We start from the raw sequence: 21,537 nt of genomic DNA on the forward strand, positions 1-21,537 counted from the left end.
GAACTCAAAGAACAAGAGAAATCAAATTACTACGATTAATATTGATTAGAAAACAATATTCCAGAAATTTTTACATCAATTTCAACTTCCAAAACACACTTCTAACATAAGCAGATACTTCTAAACTAAAGCCAAAAAGAGCCAACATCTCCAAAACCCTTTTACATACTACTTACTTTTCGAAATAGTCTTGGGTTCGTTTTACATATATTGTGGGTACGTTTCGTCTAAATTACCCAGGTACGTTAAGTAACGACTGTAAATTAACAACTCAAAAGCTGGCATCTTAGGCAATGGAACAATTTGTCCACCGAAAATGAGAATAATGGAACCAGTTGAAGAACAATTAATTGAACAAGTAACGATCAGAAATTAAATGATACAAGATAGTCCCCAAGATAGTCCAAAATAGAGTGGAAAACCTAGTTATGAAACATATATGAGTCGTTGAAAGTGATACATTGGTCATGAACAACGCAACTCAATCTCTAAAGTCATAATACACAAAAGAGCAGACCAGTTTCCTTTATGGAATTTAACTATCGGCTCCATCCTAGATTTAATTGTAACTGCTAATAGTCAATCCAAAAACATTGCATTTCACTGAAGGAATTGACGAAAAAGTTGCCAGTTTGCGTGGCATGAAAATGTAAAGATAGAGGAAGACAAGGACTAATAATGGTTATAATAATTACTAAGAAAGCTAAAAAAAAGTTGTCGCTTTGTTACAAAGCGGTATCGCCCCGCAAAAGTACAGCATTATCTATGCATATACCTCAGTTAAAAAGAGACAAAAGGACGGATAGTCGGATTCTATGAATTAGCATATGAAGGAATATCCAAGTCAGGAGGCAATAAATTGATCGAATAATATGAAATGTTCGCAATGTACAAAGATGAGAGTATTCATAGTATATGTGCCCAAGACACTTAGGGAGAAAATTCGATACAGACAGGCAAACAGTGTCATACAAAAAGAGCAAAAAGAGTGAAAGAATTCGTAACTTTATGAACCAAATAGTGTCATACAAACAGGCAAACAGGCAAACACCTAACTTTAACAATCAATCAAATAACAAACTTATCATGAACCCAGTTCTTACACACAACCAAACAAAAAAAGAAGATCCCTTTTTCAGATTTTATGAACCAAATTTGCAGCCATCTCTTTTTAATATAAAATGCAGAATCAATGCAAAAAGAGTGAAAGAATTCGTACCATCTACCATTTGGGAATCATCTTCATCATTTACGGTTTCAGTTATTGAGGCATGTTCTTGAGTACAAACATCTGCAATTAAAATCACAATAGTATCTTAGTAAGTGCATCTAAAAATCTGCAATTAAAATGTTAATCGCACAACAAAATGAAGAATTTGTACCAGAAGTTGAAGAACAATTGGTTGAGACTGTTACCATCTTTAAAGAATTTAACCCAATTGAAACCCTAAAAAAACGATTTGAATTTTTCGGTTATTACAAACCCTAATTTATCAAACAATTTGAAATTTCTTCATAAAATTAACCTCATAAACTACTCTACAATCCATATATGTGCATTGATCTAAAATACCAAATCAATTAAATGTAAAATTTTCGATTAAATTATTTTATGAAAAAATAACAGTAATTGAAGCTAACCTTGTTTGATGAATTAATGATGAGCTGAATGTTGTAAATCTAGAAGCTTGTTTCGTAGAGGATAGTGATGGTAGAAACTAGTTTACCAAGAAGAGAATCGCGAAAGGTTGAAGAAGAGAACCATGGAAGTCGTTTTTCTTGTTTTGTGGAAGAAGATAGAAGCGCGTAAGAAGAAGATAACAAAGTATAATGGGTTGGTTCGTGCATTTCGCCGCATGTAAGTTAGTTCGCACGGGATCCCGCCCCTATATATATATATATATATATATATATATATATATATATATATATATATATATATATATATATATATAGAGTGAGCATCCCATGAGTCTAGCATCTTAGATGAGTCTAGCATATCAATAAGAACCGTTGGATCGGAAGATCCAACAAAACCCTCATTCTTCCACGTCACCCTAAACAAATCCTCATAAGAAAACCCATACCAGTGATTTTTCTCATTCACGTTTTCTAAATTTCTCGAACTTTTTTCTCTCTCTCCCAAAACCCTAAAAAAAGCTAAAAAAATCCCCAAATTCAAGAAGGAATATGCAAATATCAATCGAAAATCGATTGAAGATGTAAGAATATAATCAAAATCTCTCAAAATCAAACATGCTTCTTATCTTGAAGAAGTAAATCAATCGAAAATCAAAAAAAATTAATCAAATATGCTTCTTATCAAGAATCGCGTTTCTTACACACAAATGAAGAGGTAAGAATCAACGTTCTTTCCGCTATTTTAATTCTTATTTTCTATATATTCGATCTGATATTTTATGTGTTCTTATTGTTATCGTCGATTGTTCATATTATTATTGTCGATTGTATGTATTCATAGTGTTTGTGCGAAAAGTTAGGGTTATGAGATGGTGAAATTGAGCAATAATTTTAATTTGTAGTTATTATTGAGGAATATCAGTTGTTATTATTGAGGAATATCAGTTGTTATTGAATTGAATCAAAATATTGGTATAAAATTGTTAGAAACTCATAGTTTTAATTTGTTTTTTTTGGTGAATTTACGATTAAATTATGTAATGATTACGATTTTATGAGTTGTTAAATCGTGTTATAATATCATTTTTACTGTTAATTGTCAATTCTAAGTATAAATAGTATTTGACAAAAAATTAGGGTTATGACATTGTGAGATTCATATCCGGATAATTTTCATGAAAATTGGGGCTAAGCGTGACGATTAAATTATGTTTTGTAAAATTCTCGGCACATGTTATCTTGTAATCATTCTTTCGTAACATTGTTATTGTGGTATTGTTACTCTAACAATATTATCGTAATATTGTTCTTGCATTACATAATATAATGGATATTGAGGAATGGTCAATCATTATTGAATCAACTTGAAATAGTGTTAAAACATTGTATCTTTGATGTTGTGAGATTTAACTCAATTAAATTTGATGGTATAACATTATTGTTGATAACTAATAGAGGGCCACCGGCTTTTGCATATTTTTTTATTATTAATGATCCAATGCTTTGTTTTGAATGTCGGAAATTTGAAGAAGAAGTTTGAGAAATCAAGTTCTGAAAAAAAAAGTCACCCAAAAGATGGTATATAAAAAAAAAGTACCACACTCACAAATCAGTCATGAAGATAGGCGTGAAGAAAACAACGTTATTGAAATTGAAATACTAGTAGAGACTTTTATTATGTATGATTATGTATATACTTGTTGTAGGATTTTCACATACATTTTAGCATATCGGGGGCGAATCAAGTATTCACTTGCTTTTTATTATTGTAATAATTAAAGTTTGATCGTTTAACATAGTATATGTGTTACTTTGATAAATGAATGATATTACAAAGAACACAATTCCATCGACGTGTTATTTTGTTGCGTAAATGTAATGATGTTACAAAGAAACACAATTACTATATCATTGTTACTTTGTTGCGTAAATGATGTTACAAGAATACACGTCACTTTAAAAATGCAAAAAAATCTTTATCATTACACTTCAGAACTACATTATACACCGTCTTATATAATACACGAACTAAATAATAATTATTGTAACATTGTTGTCATGTTAGTTTAATGAATTAATGTTTTACAGTAACATTGTTACAGTAATATTGATATACCATTGATGAATTAAATATAACGAAGATGTTACAGTAACACTGTGTAACTTTGATTAATGACTGATGTTACTGTAGCACTATTGCTGTGACGTGGTAGAATAAGGATTGGTTGTATTGGAATTAGGAGGAAAGTACAAAGTTATCTAATAAATTAAAACAATAAAGTGGTGTTAACCATACAACAAACAACACAACAATGGTAAAAGTGTCCACTAGCATTCCCACTTCAATAACATTGCTTTCTTCATGCCTATCTCCGTGATTGATTATTCAACGTCTTGCTTTTGTTTGTATATATTGTATCCATGTGCGCCTTTTTTTATGTTGGTTGATTTCTTAAACCTTCTTCTTTCTTCAATTAACGACAACAAAAACAAAACATTCGACAATTACTAGATAAACCATATGCGAAATTCAAATGGTCCATTATTAATGATAATTTCACAAGAATAACAATATTACAAGAACATCATTACAAAGAACATCATTGTGAGTTTGTGACAATGTTAAACCATATTTATTTGAAAAAAATCACATAACATCAAATATACAATGTTGTAAGAATATTTTAAGTTCAATTCTCACATGCGATTTTTAATGTTACTTTAACGCTATTACGAAGAATAAAGTCGTTGATTATTTTTTTACGAAAACTAATTGAATCCTCACATTTACCGCAATCATATTTTTACGCTATTAAGTTATACCTTCTATTCATGCCTTGACAAGAAGGAATATGATTTGTCAAACCCGAATATTCCATGAAGTAATAATGTTACATAATAATGTTACGATAATAATATTACGATCCGCAATGAAATCCGCAAATCGAACTTGATGAACATGTAAGTAACAAATAAAACTAGTTTAAAAAAATGACACATCAAACAAAACGCGAACAATCAGTAGCATGATTCAAATTCAATAACATAAAGAATGTGCGTATTGTAAACACATTCTAGAGGTTTCAAATTTAATGAAAAAAATCAGACAATCGAACTAGCGAAGTTATATAAAATCACAAAAATTAGAAGTTTCAAGTTTCCAGTAATCGTCATTGAAAACGCGATCCCTGAAAAATTTATACACATATTTAAAACGCATTCTAAGAACCTCAAAAGTAAAATCAATAATAAAATTATTTGTACGCATGTTGTTCTCAGTATCATGCATAACAATACAAGTAATGAAAATAAAATACGAGAAACAAAAAGCATCATCGAAAATACGTATCGTAAAAATTATAAGTTGAACATCAATTACGAAAATTAAAAATTCAATAACCAAATCGAGTTGCTGTAATTGAATAAAAATTTAAAAGCAACTACAAAGGTGTAGATCTAGAAAAAAAACCTAAAAATCAGGTGAAGGTATGCGATCTAAATATGCGATTTTAATTAAAGGATATGAAATCGGAAATTGATTAAATTGTTTAAATTATTGAACCGATTCAATCTTGGATTGCTTGAATCATAAATTGCTTGAATTGATTAAACTAATAGAATCACGAATTGCTTGAATTCATAAAATCGACATTCTAAGTTGAACATCAATTAAAAAAATTGAAATTCAATAATAAATAGATTTGTTGTAATTGAATAAGAATTTCAAAGCAAATATAACTAACTTTGAAAATCGATCGATTGAAGATGCGCGATCGAAGGATGCGAAATCAGAGTTTAACTAATCTACTCTGAATTATTGAATCGTAAATTGCAAAAATCGTGGATGAACTGTGAAACACGTGTGAATGTAAAAATCTTTAAAGTTTCAGCGTTAATGGTTGAGATTAATTTTGCTGGAATTGTGAAGGAGATGAATTAATTTACAGAGGAATAATGAGATTTAGAGAGATGTGCTTATAGAGAGAGAAAGTAATCTTTAATTATGACGGTAGAAAATGATGATTTGGGGTTTATATAGGTGAGCTAGAATTAATCTCAGCCATTCATTAGGAGTAGATCTAATGGATGAGATTAAAATGCTAGACTCACCTAAGATACCTAGACTCACTTGATGCAATTTCTTCATATATATATATATATATATATATATATATATATATATATATATATATATATATATATATATATATATATATATATACATGTATATATATATATAAAGGGATCATGTAAGTCCACCATTTTAGGTTGAGTCCGTAAGTCCTAATCTAGGCCCTTAGATGAGAAAGATAAAAGGCTAAGATTAAAACAAAATGAAAGGCTAAGATTAAATTAGACAAACCCTGACTCTCCCTCACAATTCACTCACCCACTTTCTCTGACTAAAAAAAAAAAACTCTCCCTCAGCCTTTCTCCCATCTTACCCGCCACCACCTGCCACCTGTTGGCGCCGCCACCACCCACCAATGACGCCTATGACGCCGGCCACCCTCCTCGCACCACCACTCACCGACAGCCAACTCACAACCGTCCTCCCTTCTCTTTTTTTTTTTTTTTTTTTTCACAGATTTGCCGCCTCTCTCGTCCGCCGCCTCTCCCTCCTCTTCCTTTACCGCATCTCCTCATCATATGCCGCCTCCCTCATAGTCCCTGCTACCCCTTCCGACATCAACTCGTTTTTATGGTGAGTTTTTTTCAGATTTGGGGTTTTTTGTGTGTTGGTGTTGATGTTATTGTTGGGGGTGGTGATGCCGTGCTGTTGGTGGTGATGCCGTGGAGGTGTTGTTTAGGGTTTAGGGTTGATGTTGTTGTTGGTCTTTCCGGTTTGGTGGTGGTGGAGGGAGTGGGCTGGTGGTGCGTGGTGCGTGGTGCGTGGTGCAGCCTTGTCCTTCTCTTTCTTTTTTTTTTTTTTTTCCAGATATGAGATAATAAGTGGTTGATGTTGTTGTTGGTTGTTGCGGTTTGGAGGTGGTGGTGCTGTGGTGGTTGGGGTAGGAGGTGGTAGGATGGTGGTGATGGTGAAAGAAGAGTTGTTAGCATAAAGTTACACTTCTGTGTACTAAAGTTACAAATTTACGGACTAGAGTTACACTCGTTAGTCAATAAAATTACACCTTTATTGACTAAAGTTACACTTTTGAAGGACAAAAGTTACACTTGAAAGGACTAAAGTTACAATAACAAAATATATTAATTCAAATTTTCACATACAATTCACTATTATGACTAAAGTTACAACTCCAATGACTAAAGTTACCCTTAAAAGGGGTAAAATTACACCTGTAAAAGTATAGAAACCACCATACGACTAAAGTTACATCTAAAATGACTAAAGTTACAACTAAAACGACTAAAGTTATACTCGTAAAAAAATAAAGTTACATATACTTTTGTTAAAATTACATAAATTCCAATTTATAAATTCAAATTTTCATATACAAAATGACCTTAAAGACAAAAGTTCCACTCATGAATCAATAAATGAGTAAAATTACACTCATAAAGTAGTAAAGTTACACTAAAAAATGATTGGCTAAGAATGGGACTTAGGGACTCAACCAAATTTGTGGACTTACACAACCTATCTCTATAAATATATATATATATATATATATATATATATATATATATATATATATATATATATATATATATAGAGAGAGAGAGAGAGAGAGAGAGAGAGAGAGAGAGAGATGGGAGTTCTAATGAGTCCAACATGTGTCATTGAGTCCATAAGTCCCTCTAAGGGCCATTGGATGGACTCAATGGATGGTTGAGATTAATTTGATTAAGGGCTATTAAAAAAAAAAGGAAAAAAATGTGGATGGTTGGATTGAGATGGGTGGTTGAGATTGAAAATTACCAAAAAAAATTACCACTAATCAAATTTCTATACACTAATTAATTTTTCTTTCTCTCTCTAGCCCCTAATTAATCAGTTTTGAGTTTCAGATTTCAGAAGTGTAAATGTAATGTTGTATGAGTTTTACAAGTGTAAATGTGATGTTTTACGAGTGTAAATGTAACATTTTAAGAGTGTAAATTTGTTTTTTTGTGACGGAAATTTTGAATTTATATAATTTTAACATTTTACAAGTGTAAATGTGATGTTTTACGAGTGTAAATGTAACATTTTAAGAGTGTAAATTTGATTTTTTGTGACGGAAATTTTGAATTTATATAATTTTAACATTTACAAGTGTAAATTTGATATTTTACGAGTGTAAATGTAACATTTTAAGAGTGTAAATTTGATTTTTTGTGACGGAAATTTTGAATTTATATAATTTGAACATTTTACAAGTGTAAATGTGATGTTTTACGAGTGTAAATGTAGTATTTTAAGTGTAAATTTGAAGGTCTACGAGTGTAAATTTGAAGGTTTAAGAGTGTAATTTTGGTCCTTTTAGTGTAACTTTGGTCCTTTACAAGCGTAACTTTGGTCCTTTACGAGTAAAACTTTAGTCCGACTATCAACAAACACCACCAACGTCGTCCTCCACCACTAACTCATATCCACAAAAAACTATGAATGCAAATCTATATAACTTTAACGAGTGTAAATGTACAGATATACGGGTGTAAATGTAAGGTAATATGAGTGTAAATGTAAGAAACATGAGTGTAAATGTAAGAAAACATGAGTGTAAATGTAAAGAAATATGAGTGTAAATGTAGAGAAATATGAGTGTAAATGTAACAAAATATGAGTGTAAATGTAAAGAAGTACGATTGTAAATGTAAAAAAATATGAGTAAAATAAATATATTTATCAGATCTAAGAATAAAAATGATGATAATACGTTTTTTTTTTCAAAAATCAACTATATATTTATTAGATCTACGAATAAGATCAACAAAATATACTTACATAATAAATAATATATTTCATATTTGGTAAATCAACAAAATCTGAGAACAATTTATTATACTTCATAAGAGTGTAAATGTAAAGAAATGCGAGTGTAAATGTGAGGAAATACAAGTGTAAATTTAAAGAAAAACGTGTAACTTTAAAATAACACAAAAAAATAAATAGATCTGAATAGATCTAAAAAAGAAAAACAAAAAAAGACGAAATATGCAAGTAAAAATTAACCACCCACAATAACAAATGAAAATAATAATAAAATTTTTTTTGTAACAACAACAACATTACCAAGCAATTTTGGAAAAAAAAAATATCTGAAATAGAAAAGAAAAAAAAAAAAAGCAAAATCACCGTATTCTTTTATTTAACCAAACACAACAAGCAAACACCATACATCATGACATAACCAAACAATACCCATATTTCTGATCGACAACAACACCATTAATATTTCTAAATTCAGATCTCGTGTTGCTGTGGGTGGTGGTTGAAGGAGGCGGCGGTGGTGGTGTATTCGAAAAAGCAGGGGAAGGTGGTGGCTGGTGTGGTGCGTGAGGGTGGTGGTGTGTTCGAAAAAGCAGGGGAAGGTGGTGGCTGCCGTGGTGCGTGAGGGTGGTGGTTGAAGGAGGTGGTGGTGGTGGTGTGTTCGAAAAAGACGGGGGAAGGTGGTGGCTGTTGTGGTGCGTGAGGCAGATCTGCGGTTCTGGTTGGAGGTTGTGGTTGGAGGGAGGAGTCGAGTGAGGGAGGTCGGTTAGGGAGTCGGATGAAAGGGAGGGAGTTGGTCAGTCGGTTGGTGTCGGGTAGTGGTGTGGTGTGGAACTGGCTTTTTATGGGGTTGTGTGTGGTGGTATTGGTCAGACCTGGAAGAAGCGGGAGAGAGGAGTGCGGTGGTGGGTGGGTGTTTTTCGGGAGAAGCGGGAGAGAGAAGGCGGCATAGGAGGGGAGGAGATCTGTGGCGTTTTTGGTCGGGTCGTGTGTGGTTGTTGCGGGGAGTGGTGGTGACGGGTGTGTGGGTGGATGGTGGTGTGTGAGTGGCCGGCAGGAGAGGTGCGTCGTAGTGGTGGTGGCGGGTGTGTGAGTGGTGGGTGGTGTGTCGTGGTGGTGGCGGGTGATGACTGATGAGGGGGAAATTTTTTTTTTTGATTTTTTTGAATTATTTGGTTTTTGATTTTTGTTGGATTTTTGAAAGGAATTGAATTTTTTTGATTTTTAGAGAGATGAGAGGAATGATAATTGTGTGAGATGAGAGAAAAGTGAGTGAAAAATAAATGTTATATAGTAAAATTAGTGGTTGATTAGTGAAGGTAGGGAGAGAAAGTGATTAATTAGCTTCAATCCCCTTCATTTAGCATTAATCCCTCCCTTTTCCCCTTCAATCTCAACCCTCCATCCTATCTTTTCAATGGCCCTTAAGACGACTCATGGACTCAATGAATTTGGGTGGACTCACTTGATCCTTCTTCTATATATATATATATATATTGATTGATTGATGCTGAATATGTGTCCAACATGCGCAGTTATGAAAAGCTTACAGGAAGGAATACAATGTATAATTCAAAGCATGTGAAAGCAAGAACAAAATATCTTACAGGAAGGAATACAATGTATAATTCAAAGCATGTGAAAACAAAGAACAAAATATCTAACCTGCACAGTTTATTTCCGGAAGGTGAAAAATTGTGGACAATCCATTCTGGAATAATTTCTTCCAATAGTTTTAGCTGCTCCTCAATTTCACCTGTAAATACAATGCAGTATTCCATAAATTTCTCCATCTTGTATATTCTTCCATTTAGTCTCATGAAAGATTGATCTAATGTTTGATGAAATGTGAGACCAACTCATTAGTTATATAAATAATATACTCATACCCATAAACTCACTAAGATAATTACTATTCCATTTAAACCTCATTTTGGTCATTCTTATGATAACAGTATATTGGGACAGCCGCATATTGAAATATTAGTATACTATTGGGAAACGGAACTTGTAATTGTCCAAGCTTACTTTCATCAGTTATGTCTGAATGGCAGACAGTCAGGTTGCGAATCAGGGCCTCTTTTCTAATAGCTGAAGATTTAGGGTTCTGGAACAATAATTGGATCCTGTCAAACATCTTTGGCAGGTTGACTATCATCAGTTTCCTCTTTGATTGTTCTACCTTTTTCTTCTCTTCCTCCATTAGCTGCACCAAAACACAGTAGCCATGAACATCAAAATTAAAAGAGGGGAGAGAGATGCACTAAGCAGGACAACGGCGCTGATACTGGACATGTGAAATATTGAATATTACCAGATGTAACAGATTCCCAGGAAGGACATCAACTATGTCTGAAGTACGCTTACACATTTTCGGTGTCCGGAGGGATGGTGCGGCTGGCATCATTGCTGCTCCAACTGATTTTATAGACGTTGCCTGAGTTTTGACAACATGAAAAGGGCAAGTCTCATGATCTATAGAAGACTTATACTTTATTTGAGCTGCAGGCCGCCTAGATTGTGCCGCTCCAGATACTAGGATGACAGATTTCAACTCGTCGTCACTGGGATTCGAGGTACATATAGACGGTGAATGGTAACAGGGCACTGATGAACTTTGAATAGTGCTTTGAATTCGATTACCCAAGCCTTTCTTTGAAAAATGCTTTTTGAATGATATAGATAGATGAGATGCTTGTGCTTGTGCTTGTCCGTGTTCTTTAGACTCGTAAGAGTATTTATGCGCATTTGTGGAAGAGCTTGATTGTTTGATGGTATTTAATAACTGATCCTGCTTTAGTTGATTGAAAGGCTCTGGCAGTTCTTTCTCTGGTATCTCAGTTCCCTACGACATAGACAGCGAATGTGGTCTTAGTAGCTTGACAAGTATTGGTAAACTGATATGAAGATTAATTCCATAAAAGAGAAAAGTAGCCAGCCACTCAACAACATGAATTCAATTGCATTTTATAGTCTTGATTGCTACTATACCGACAGAAAAATTAGTTTTCAGCTGAAGGTGTCTCATCATAATACAGAGACCAATTTCCACACCCTGGCATTAGGAGGGAACGACTGGAAGCACAGACGCTACACCTCAAAACAGAGACGTCACAAACATGTCCTTCCTTTCAGGGAAGGAGGAAGGGAGAAAAAAGTCATATCGAGAATATATTCTTATCATCAAATGGTAGTCAATGGACCTTAGGAATGTATCAATACTTCTGTCGTTAGAAACTTGGCATAGTCTAGAGAACAGACAGAATTTGGTACTGTTCATTGGTCATAAGTTATAACCATTGAATGATCAATAAAGCTTCCTACCCTGAGCTCAGCAAACAAGTTTTTGAACAAAGTGAAATTTCAAGGAACGTCTAAGAGATATGTACAAAGCAGCATGCACTCTTACCTCAGGGTGGGGCCGGTGGGCTTTAAGGAATTGCGAAAGCCTTGAGACTAGGCGGTGTCTAAGGCAGGAGTATTTCTTTCCTCGCTTCCTTTTGTTAGAACCAGTTATTGTGAGATGAAGATCATACTTCATACAGCGAGTTTCCTCATCAGGAAATAAGACCTTCCCCACTTCAATCTCATCTGGCAAAAGAAACTTCAATTGCGCCAAATGTTGATGAGTAAACCTCCTGGATTACAGCTATACATCTAACGCCGCTAATGCCTAGACAATTTTCTAGATATCAATCTATTACCAATGCAATCAAGTAAAGTATTATCACAAAGGAAAACTTCGGTGGTGACTGGTGACAAAAGAACTATCAACCAACCCTAACATTTTCATGAGCCCGTCAAATTCAAGTTCCGTCCCAAAACTATTTAACAATCAAAGGAGTAACCCAGTATACTTCATCAATTCACTCATCAATAATCAATGTGAAATATTCGAATGTAGCATATGAACGAGATACGAGTTCTTCCACGCATTTTGATGACTCATTAAATTGATATACCCCTCGTGAAAAATGAAAATAACATGCATTTAATTAAGTCATTAGGCCATTAGTAATAGAGGTTCATCAAGAGATTTGTAGGATGACATGTCCATCGTTTTAGAGGTTTGTCAACAAACCTTCTATTGTTGGTGATGAGTGTTGAGGTTCATGAATGAGAGGGGTTACAAATTAGTAACCAGGTTTGTGGAGAGAGAATGTGAGAGGAGAATAAAAAAAGTATAGTTGACCATGATATAAACCTTGAATAGGTTTATTTGTTGTTGGTAAGAGGTTTGTAGGTAAACTAGATTTAAACCCGTAAAAATTCACGGGCCTACTTTAAAATATTTAATATAAAATATTGCTATTTCATTGTGAATATTCATAAAAACTAATATTTTGAGATTGAAATTATTTTTCAGAATATTCGTGACCCTCACAATATGTGATTTAAATATTTTTTTTCATTATTTTAATGTACTCGATCACCTTATACATATTTATTATAGTTTCTTATATATTCTTATTAACATATAAAAAAAGTTTGTCAATTATGTATATTCTCGATTTTTTAGTCACAAAGTTTCTTCCTTATGTGTATAATTCTACTATGTTTTTGTACGCCCTAAACAATGAGACCCCTCATTTAGTCACAATGTTTATAATTATAGTTGTTCAACCAGTTACTCAACAGAAGACTGCTACTCAACTGAGTAAGGGAAAAGGGCCAATGGTAGAAACTGAAGATATGACTACTCTACCTATAGATATCCCTCTACAAACTCCTGTTGTGTGGCATAGGTCTGGCAAATATTCTATGGGATATACTCCTGCTCGACCAATCATGAGATTGGCCAGGCAAGAGGTGACGGATGGAGCCTATACAGTGCATAAATTTGGTCAAGTTACGTTCATGGAAGCCTTGAACAATTCTTCTACACCCAAGGAAGGGATTGGGATAAGTGGTAGTGTTCCTCACCAATTGGTGGGGAATGTATAATCTCGGCTTCTGGAATGTTAGGGGTCTTAACAAACCTACTAAACAAAGATATGTCAAGTGGTTTATGCATAGAAATCAGGTTGGTTTGTTTGGACTCCTTGAGACTAAGGTGAAAGCCTTGTCTCAGAATTGTTTAAATAGCATTCTTATGGATGGTTGGAGCTTAACAACAAATAATAGTTGCCATAAGGGGGGAAGAGTATGGGTCTTGTGGAATCTGCTGTGTTTAATATTGATTTTTTTGACTACTCTCCTCAATGCATAAATATGAAAGTTACTGAATTAGCCACAAGTACTACCTTTTGTGTTTCAATGGTGTATGCCTTCAATGACTTAAATGGAAGGACGAGTCTTTGGGATCAACTAGTCCAATTTGCTGCCACTGTCCATGAGCCTTGGTTGGTTTGTGGAGACTTTAATTGTGTTTTATCTTATGCTGAGAGACTAGGGGGTACTACTTGTGATCAGGAGATTGATGATTTTCAGAACTGTTTAACTTGTTGTGGTCTGACTGATGCCCCAGCAATGGGTTCCTTTTTCACTTGGAATAACAAACAAGGAATAGAGTCCAGGAGATATAGCAGATTAGATAGGGCTCTTATTAATGCTGAATGGAGTCAGAGTATGCCTGATGTTTATGCTAACTTCCTGCCTGAAGGTATCTTTGATCATACCCCTTGTATCATTAAAAGCAAGAGCCAGGGTCTGAGGTCCAAGAAGCCATTCAAGTATTTTAATATGTGGGGTAAAGCACCACAGCATTCCCTCATCTTCTTGAATGGTGGGAGTTTCAAACTCAGGGTACTAAAATGTATAAGTTAGTTAGCAAGCTTAAGAATCTCAAGCATCATTTCAGGAGATATAATAGAGAGCACTTTTCTGACATTGAGAATAGTACTGGGATTGCTTTAAAGAACCTTGAATACATTCAAATGCAGATTGCAAGTAATCCTGGGGATGTCTTCGGATGGAAAAGGAGCAAGTGCTAGTCCGGAATACAAAGAGCTTTTGGATGCTTCTAATCGTTTTTTAAGTCAAAAGGCTAAGACAGCTTGGGTTAAAGATGGGGACTGCAATTCTAAATATTTCCATGGGGTGATTAAAAGTAAATTTTTGAGAAATCAAGTCCTCTATATTAAAGACATGATGGGTGAGGAATGTGATGATCCTCAGAGTATCCAGGATGCTTTCCTACATTACTATAAGCATCTTTTGGGTACTGAAGTGAAAACTACTCCTGTCAATTCTCTCATCATAAGGAAGGGTAATGTTTGCTCGAGAGAATCATAGGGATATTTTATCAAGCCTCATTTACTAAGCGAAAATTAAAGAAGCTATTTTTTCTATCCCCGAGCATAAGGCACTGGCCCCGATGGGTTTTCCAGTGGTTTTTATAAAGATTCTGGAGCATCATTGGAGATGAAGTTTGTGAAGTCAGTATTGGATGTGTTTAGGTCGGGCAAAATTCTCAAGCAATTGAATTCAACTATTCTTACTCTCATACCTAAATGCACTGTTCCTACTCATGTCACCCAATTTAGGCCCATTGCATGTTGCAATGTCCTTTATAAGTGCATATCCAAGATCTGTGTAATAGGCTTGCTTTGGTGTTTTGCCGACTTAGTGAGTATGAATCAAGGTGGGTTCATTAAAGGCGAAAGCATTATTGAGAATATTCTGTGTGTCAAGACCTTGTCGAGCTCTATAATAGGCAAGCTTGCACTCCCAGATGTATGTTTAAAATGGATCTGATGAAAGCTTATGACTCGGTCGATTGGCAATATGTTAAGGAGATCCTGGATGCTTTTATGTTTCCCCCTCAGTTCAGTGATCTGGTTATGGAGTGTATTAGCAGTCCCACCTTCTCTATTGCAGTGAATGGTGAAGTTTTTGGTTTCTTCCCTGGTAAGAGAGGACTGAGGCAAGGAGATCCAATTTCTCCTCTTCTGTTCACTCTCTGTATGGAGTACTTAACCGTAATATTGAGAGTTGCTCGAGAAGATGAAGTTCAGCTACCATCCCTTATGCAAACAAATGAAGCTCACCCATCTCATGTTTGCAGACGACTTGTTGCTCTATTGTAAAGGGGATGCTGCTTCTATAATGGTGTTGCTAAGAGCTTATGCTTCCTTTTCTGCTGCTTCTGGTTTAAAGATGAATGCTCAGAAATCTAATGCCTACTTTAATGGGGTAGGAAATCAACTCAAGAGAGAAATACTGAGTGTTTCTGGTTTTCAGGAAGGCACTCTTCCATTCAAATATTTAGGAGTGCCTATTACAGCAGGAAGATTAAAGAAGAGAGATTGTTCTGTGCTTATTGATAAAATTGTTGAAAGAATAAGAAGCTTAGGAGCTAAGAAGCTTTCTTATGCAGGCAGGTTGGTTTTAGTCACTTATGTTCTCTCTACCTTATATAATTACTGGGCAGCTATGTTCATATTGCCAAAAGGGGTGTTGGATAGAGTTGATGCAATCTGCAGGAATTTTCTATGGGAAGGGAGTACTGAATACTCTAAAGCTCCTAGAATAGCTTGGACAAATGTGTGTGTGCCAAAGAAGGAAGGAGGGTTAGGCCTTAAGCAAAGTGTGGTTTGGAAAGCTTCTTTAGTTGGGAAGCTTGTATGGTGGATTGTTGCTAAGCAGGATACACTTTGGGTTCAATGGATACATCATGTTTATTTAAAAGGGCAGTCTTTCCTCTCTTATTCCCCTCATTCTGATACTAGTTGGTATTGGAAGAAAATCTGCAAGGTAAAAGAGATGTTGATAGACTGTTTTGAGGATCTTGTTTGGAAGATAAGGCCTGAGGGTTTTACTGTTAAAAGTTGTTACAATTGGTTGAGAAACAAGCATGTGGATGTCTGGTGGTGCAAGACCATCTGGAGTAATCTGGGTGCCCCCAAGCACGCTTTTGTTGCTTGGCTTATCACCAGCAATGCCTTAATGCTTAAGAGTAAACTGTTTCAGCTGCACATTGCACCTGATAATCTTTGTTGCATCTGTCGATTCTGAGAAGAAAATCATGTGCACTTATTTCATCACTTTGTGTGTATAGTGATCGGTTCTGCAAGAGTGGGTCGGTGGCTTCATTCGATCTTACTCGATGATATTTTGATGAAAGTTACAAGAAGTAGATGGGGTAGACTCCGGAAGAATATTTCTTTGTCTTTGCTATATTTCATTCTTTGGTATGCGGTGCAGTTGCGAGAGGAATCGGGCAGTTACATCATTGCATAGTGTTGCCTCTTTTGTTATTGCTCAAGTTCAACAGGCTCTTAGAATTCGTTATTGTCTTTATAAATCTTGTAATGTGTCGAGTAAGGATAGAGCTTGGTTGATTAGAGTGCAATTAGAGTCTCATTAGCACTTTAGTGTCAACATGCTTCTACCCGAAAAAATCTCTTTGTAATGCTTAAATTATTAATGAAAGCTTACCCTTTAGCAAAAAAAAAATATTCTTATTTGTTTAAGTGTATGATAACGTCATATCCCGGGTACACTGAAGAATTTTTCTTTTATTGTGAATGCTTACCAATTTCATCAATCAATCTCTTTTATCACATCTTACTGATTGTTCACTTTATCTATTTATAAATGTTCTATTATATTAATTTTACCCGTCTCAAATATATAAGAACCCAATAAGATATTTATGTTTTTTAATATAAAGTGTTTCGTCACATGTAATTTATATGCGTTACAGTTTTTCCTTTATCTATGTCCAATAATATACTTTGAGTAATGTATAGGGATCATAAAATAATTATATCTTATAGTGTAACATTTTAATGTAGTTGAAATCTTTTCAAAATAGGCTTCAGTTAGCTAAAATTTCGTCTATTTAAAAAAATTACTTAGTATTTTTCAAAATAAATTTGGCTAATTTTCGGAAAAGAAAATAATAATTTCGTAAAAGATACTCCCTACAATTTCCTTTTATCTTCCCCTTTCTTTTGGGCACAAAAATTAAGAAAGGGGAAGAAAGAAGAAATAAAGTAGAATAAAGTATTATAAGTTGTAAAATTTATAAGGGAGAAAAAATAATAAAGAATGAATAATGAATAAAGAATAGATAAAGTAATGAGAGATGTTGATTTTTTAGGGGAGAGAAATTAATAAAAAATGAATGAATTACCAAAAAAGGAAAGAGAGAAGATAACCAAACTTGTATGAAAAAAAAAAGGGAAGATAATAGGAAATTGGAGGGAGTATTTTAAAAACCACATGTTAATCCTCTTTTAATTATAATTGTAGTCGTAATTTATAAGTCTTATAAATTCAGCTAAAATGTATTTCAAAATAGATTTTAATATATCATAAAATGAGACATTTATAACGCATTAAAAATCATTGAACATAAGGATTGAATATAATATTTAGTAATAATTTTTTATTAAAGGCAGATTTTAATTACTCTTTGTTTTTTCCTTATTTAGTTGTGCTTTATTTAACCGCCACATCAACTCTAGATGAAAAGCTATGATGCCACATCAGCACATTTGGCTATTGCATTAAAGAAATATATGATGAGTTTCTATATTAGCTTATGTGGCATGAGAACAAACCTCTTAGAGGTTTGTCCATTGCTAATGCCCTTAGAAGACTACTCAGAAATATCTTCCTACTAGGTAGTATCGCGCTTCGCACGGCCTGTTTGAACATTTTATTATTATAATTGAAGAAAAATAATATAATTCATATATGATATTTAATATCTTTACTTATAAATAAAAATAAATTAATTTTCTCAAATCTTATTTTCTTAGGTTTAACTTCAATGTTTTAAAATAAAATAAATACAATTTTAATTATAATTAATAGGAGTAAGTGATAGTTCTATTCATGATAAACGTTATTATATAAATAATTTTGTGACTTATCAAATATCATATTAATTAAAATAAATGTATTCGAATAATGCAACAATCAACATTAATTTCTTAAATTTGATCATTTCATGATACTTTATGATCAAACTCAATTAATATTGGCTCAAAACGATGTGAATATAATTTGATGCATTTTTCAATTTTTAATGTATAACGTGTGATATATATGTATCAAACATATGCTATGTGTCAAAGTCAACTTATTCGAATGTTTTGGTTGTGTATGTCTTGCATATGCTATGTGTCAAACAACATATTTATAAAATTTTACACCTTTTGTTTTTTGAAACAACGACATATAATATAGGTAAACAAACTAATATAAGGACCAATTTTCATAATTAGTACCAATATAATTAATAATTAGTAATCACTAATCATTACCAAAATATTAACTTTTTTCTACGATAGGGAGCAAGTCGCCTTCCCATTTTAACCTACTTGAAAAGTCCAAAAAGTGATCATTCATGTACAAATCTCCACTCGTTATCACGTTATTTAAAACCTCTTAAATCTCAAATGTATTTAAATTGTCCAATATAATTTTTTCATTATTATATCATAAAAACTTATCACTTAGTAGTTATCTTTAAGTTTTATTTTTAATAAACACAATGATTCTTTCAAATATATTTTTCTTGTTGGATATAATGATCTAAGTATTAACTTTCTCAAAATGTTTTTCTTTATGTAATGTAACGCATTGTGAGACACTCACTTTAATCATCAATACATATCAAAATATGTCAATAAATATAATGGAAAGTATACTCAATTTAAAGCATTTTTCTCAATAAATGTAATGATATACATTGCAGAATTTTTTATCAAATTTTTTTTTTATATAAAATTAAAATCACCGTAATTGTTATATGTAATTTTATAATACATTTATTAAACTCTATTTAATATTTTGCTGAGATTTATGTAGCATTTATTATGTTTATATTTAATATTCAGTTGTAATTAATATTTGTATTTAATCTTTGAGTTGTGGCACGTCGCATCCATATCACTTCAACCTTGATTTTACATATATATATATATATATATATATATATATATATATATATATATATATATATATATATATATATATATATATATATATATATATATACTCCTGAGCATGAGAGCATCACATAAATGATTTCAGTGTTTTTCTACAATAATTAAAGGAAACCTTGGAATCTCAAACATTTCCACCATCCCAATCATTTGTTTACCTTTCTTATTCTTTGTTTGGATACCAAAATAGGAGTGAATGGGAGGGTAAGGGGGAGGAGGGAAGGTGATACGATATTAGATGACGTAAGTGATGAGTTTAGCTTAGATTGTAGTAGATTGTAGTGGGAGTTCGAAGGATGGTAGTATGCACGGTCAAGATCAAGAAGCATAATTGAGGTTGGAATCATTCCTTGGAGCAAAAGCAACTCGAGGAGTTGAAGTCTTAATCGTGGAAGGACAAGCTGGGTAGTCAAATTCAACTACGTTTCTATTAGCTATAGGACTTATTTTATCAGTAAAATAAAGGCAATTTAGAGCCCGATATATTTTATTCAGTAGGAGATTATAGTTCGATAGAAATCTCGATTAGTTTAGGAAAATAAAACCGTATAACACGGTGCTTTTAGAAGTCTCGAAGGAGCAGGAAACTCATGTTTCCTTAGATCGTTAGGACTAGTTTTAATTACTATAAATAGTCTAATTTGTAGCCCTTAATATTCATCCAAGTTTTAAGAAGTTAATAAAAATTGATCAGTTTGATCACAAATCTTAGATTTGAACGGTTCTTGTCAAATCTTGATATCGGCGTCTTTATTTTAAACACCCATTAGATTGTGATCGGCGGATTTTCGACCCAAATATCACATTGAATAGGCGGACTTTCAGTCAAATATCCTATCGAGAACGATCTCGTTCCTTCGTGAATCAAGGTTCCGAGTTCGACTCTTACCCAGCTGAGTTTGTTGTTTATTATCCCCTTCCGTACTCGTATCAGAAGGGAAAGGGAGAGAAGGAACGGGGAGGGGGAATGAGGTGTGAGTGTTTGGATACAATTTCCCTCCAAATCTTTCCCATAATAGGAGAGATTTTGATTTGGCTTCCAAATCCTTCCCCCTCCATTTACCTTTCCTCTTATTTGTTATTCAAACAATGAACCTTAAATCCCCTACTCGCCCTCCCCTTTATTTCCCTCCTAATCCCTCCATCCAAACAAGCCTTAAGGGTAAATAAGGGTGTGTTTAGGTAGCAAAAGTGGGGGGAAAGGGAAGGGAGGGGAGGAGAAAAGGGGAAAGGGAGAGAAGGGAAGGGAAGAGGGAATGTAGTGTGGTTGTTTGGATACAATTTCTCTCCAAATATTGCCTATTGTAGAGAGACTTTGATTAAGCTTGGTGGAGGGAAATTGGATCACTCCAAATCTCTCCCCCTCCATTTACCTTCACCCTCATTTGCTATCTAAACAAGGGATTTTAAATTCTCCTTCCTTTTCTTTTCCCTCCAAATCCTTCCATCCAAACACACCTTAAACGATTATAACCGAGGGAGTACACTTATCTTAATTTTCCTTCATCCCTCATCGCCTTCTTTACTATCCAAAGGCGGAAACTGTTTCACAACCATACTAACTATTTTGGTAAAAATTTACCGAGTGATTGATTTAATTGGTGAGTTATAATGATCGATCTATGTCCAACGATGAAATGAATGTAACGATACTAGCGAGCGAAAGAACAACGAGATAAAAGATTCAGGTGACGCGGAAAACCCGATGTAGGAACGACCGCGGGGAGAGTTGGAATTCCACCAATTTGGCACTATAATCAAGACGGAATTATGCAAGTAAGGAAATACAAGGGTAATTTTTCTAGTGTATCGTTTATCGATTGCTTAGGAGTATTGTTGTCGAAGTGTTGGTCAAGAATCAAATGGATTTTTATCTGCCTCTGTTTGACTTTATATAGGTGCTGCTTGCTAGTTCTGGAGTCTCAGAAACGTCCTCTTGCTTCTGCTCCCGGATTCGGGGGTAGTTCCACAATAATAGGGTGTTGACTAACTCATTCCCCCTTTGCACAAGAAACAAGCACAAGTAAGTGTGTTTGTTTACTTTAATCCAATGGACCTTAGTCCGCCACATTATCGATCCCTCTCAATTGCTTTCCACCAATAGATGCTTGCCATGTC

General features: G+C 33.8%; 1 protein-coding gene across 1 annotated transcript; it reads right to left on the reverse strand.

Annotated features, from left to right (window-relative positions):
* Positions 1 to 10,053: 10,053 nt before the first annotated feature.
* Positions 10,054 to 12,161, reverse strand: LOC141629524 (CDT1-like protein a, chloroplastic; the record flags this gene model as incomplete). Its single annotated transcript, XM_074442509.1, has 5 exons — positions 10,054 to 10,063; positions 10,184 to 10,274; positions 10,547 to 10,724; positions 10,785 to 11,363; positions 11,928 to 12,161. Coding segments are annotated over 5 exons (1,092 nt in total), but the record flags the coding sequence as incomplete, so codon positions are not given.
* Positions 12,162 to 21,537: the final 9,376 nt, after the last annotated feature.

Source organism: Silene latifolia, chromosome Y (assembly GCF_048544455.1).
Source record: "Silene latifolia isolate original U9 population chromosome Y, ASM4854445v1, whole genome shotgun sequence".
Lineage (NCBI taxonomy): Eukaryota > Viridiplantae > Streptophyta > Magnoliopsida > Caryophyllales > Caryophyllaceae > Silene > Silene latifolia.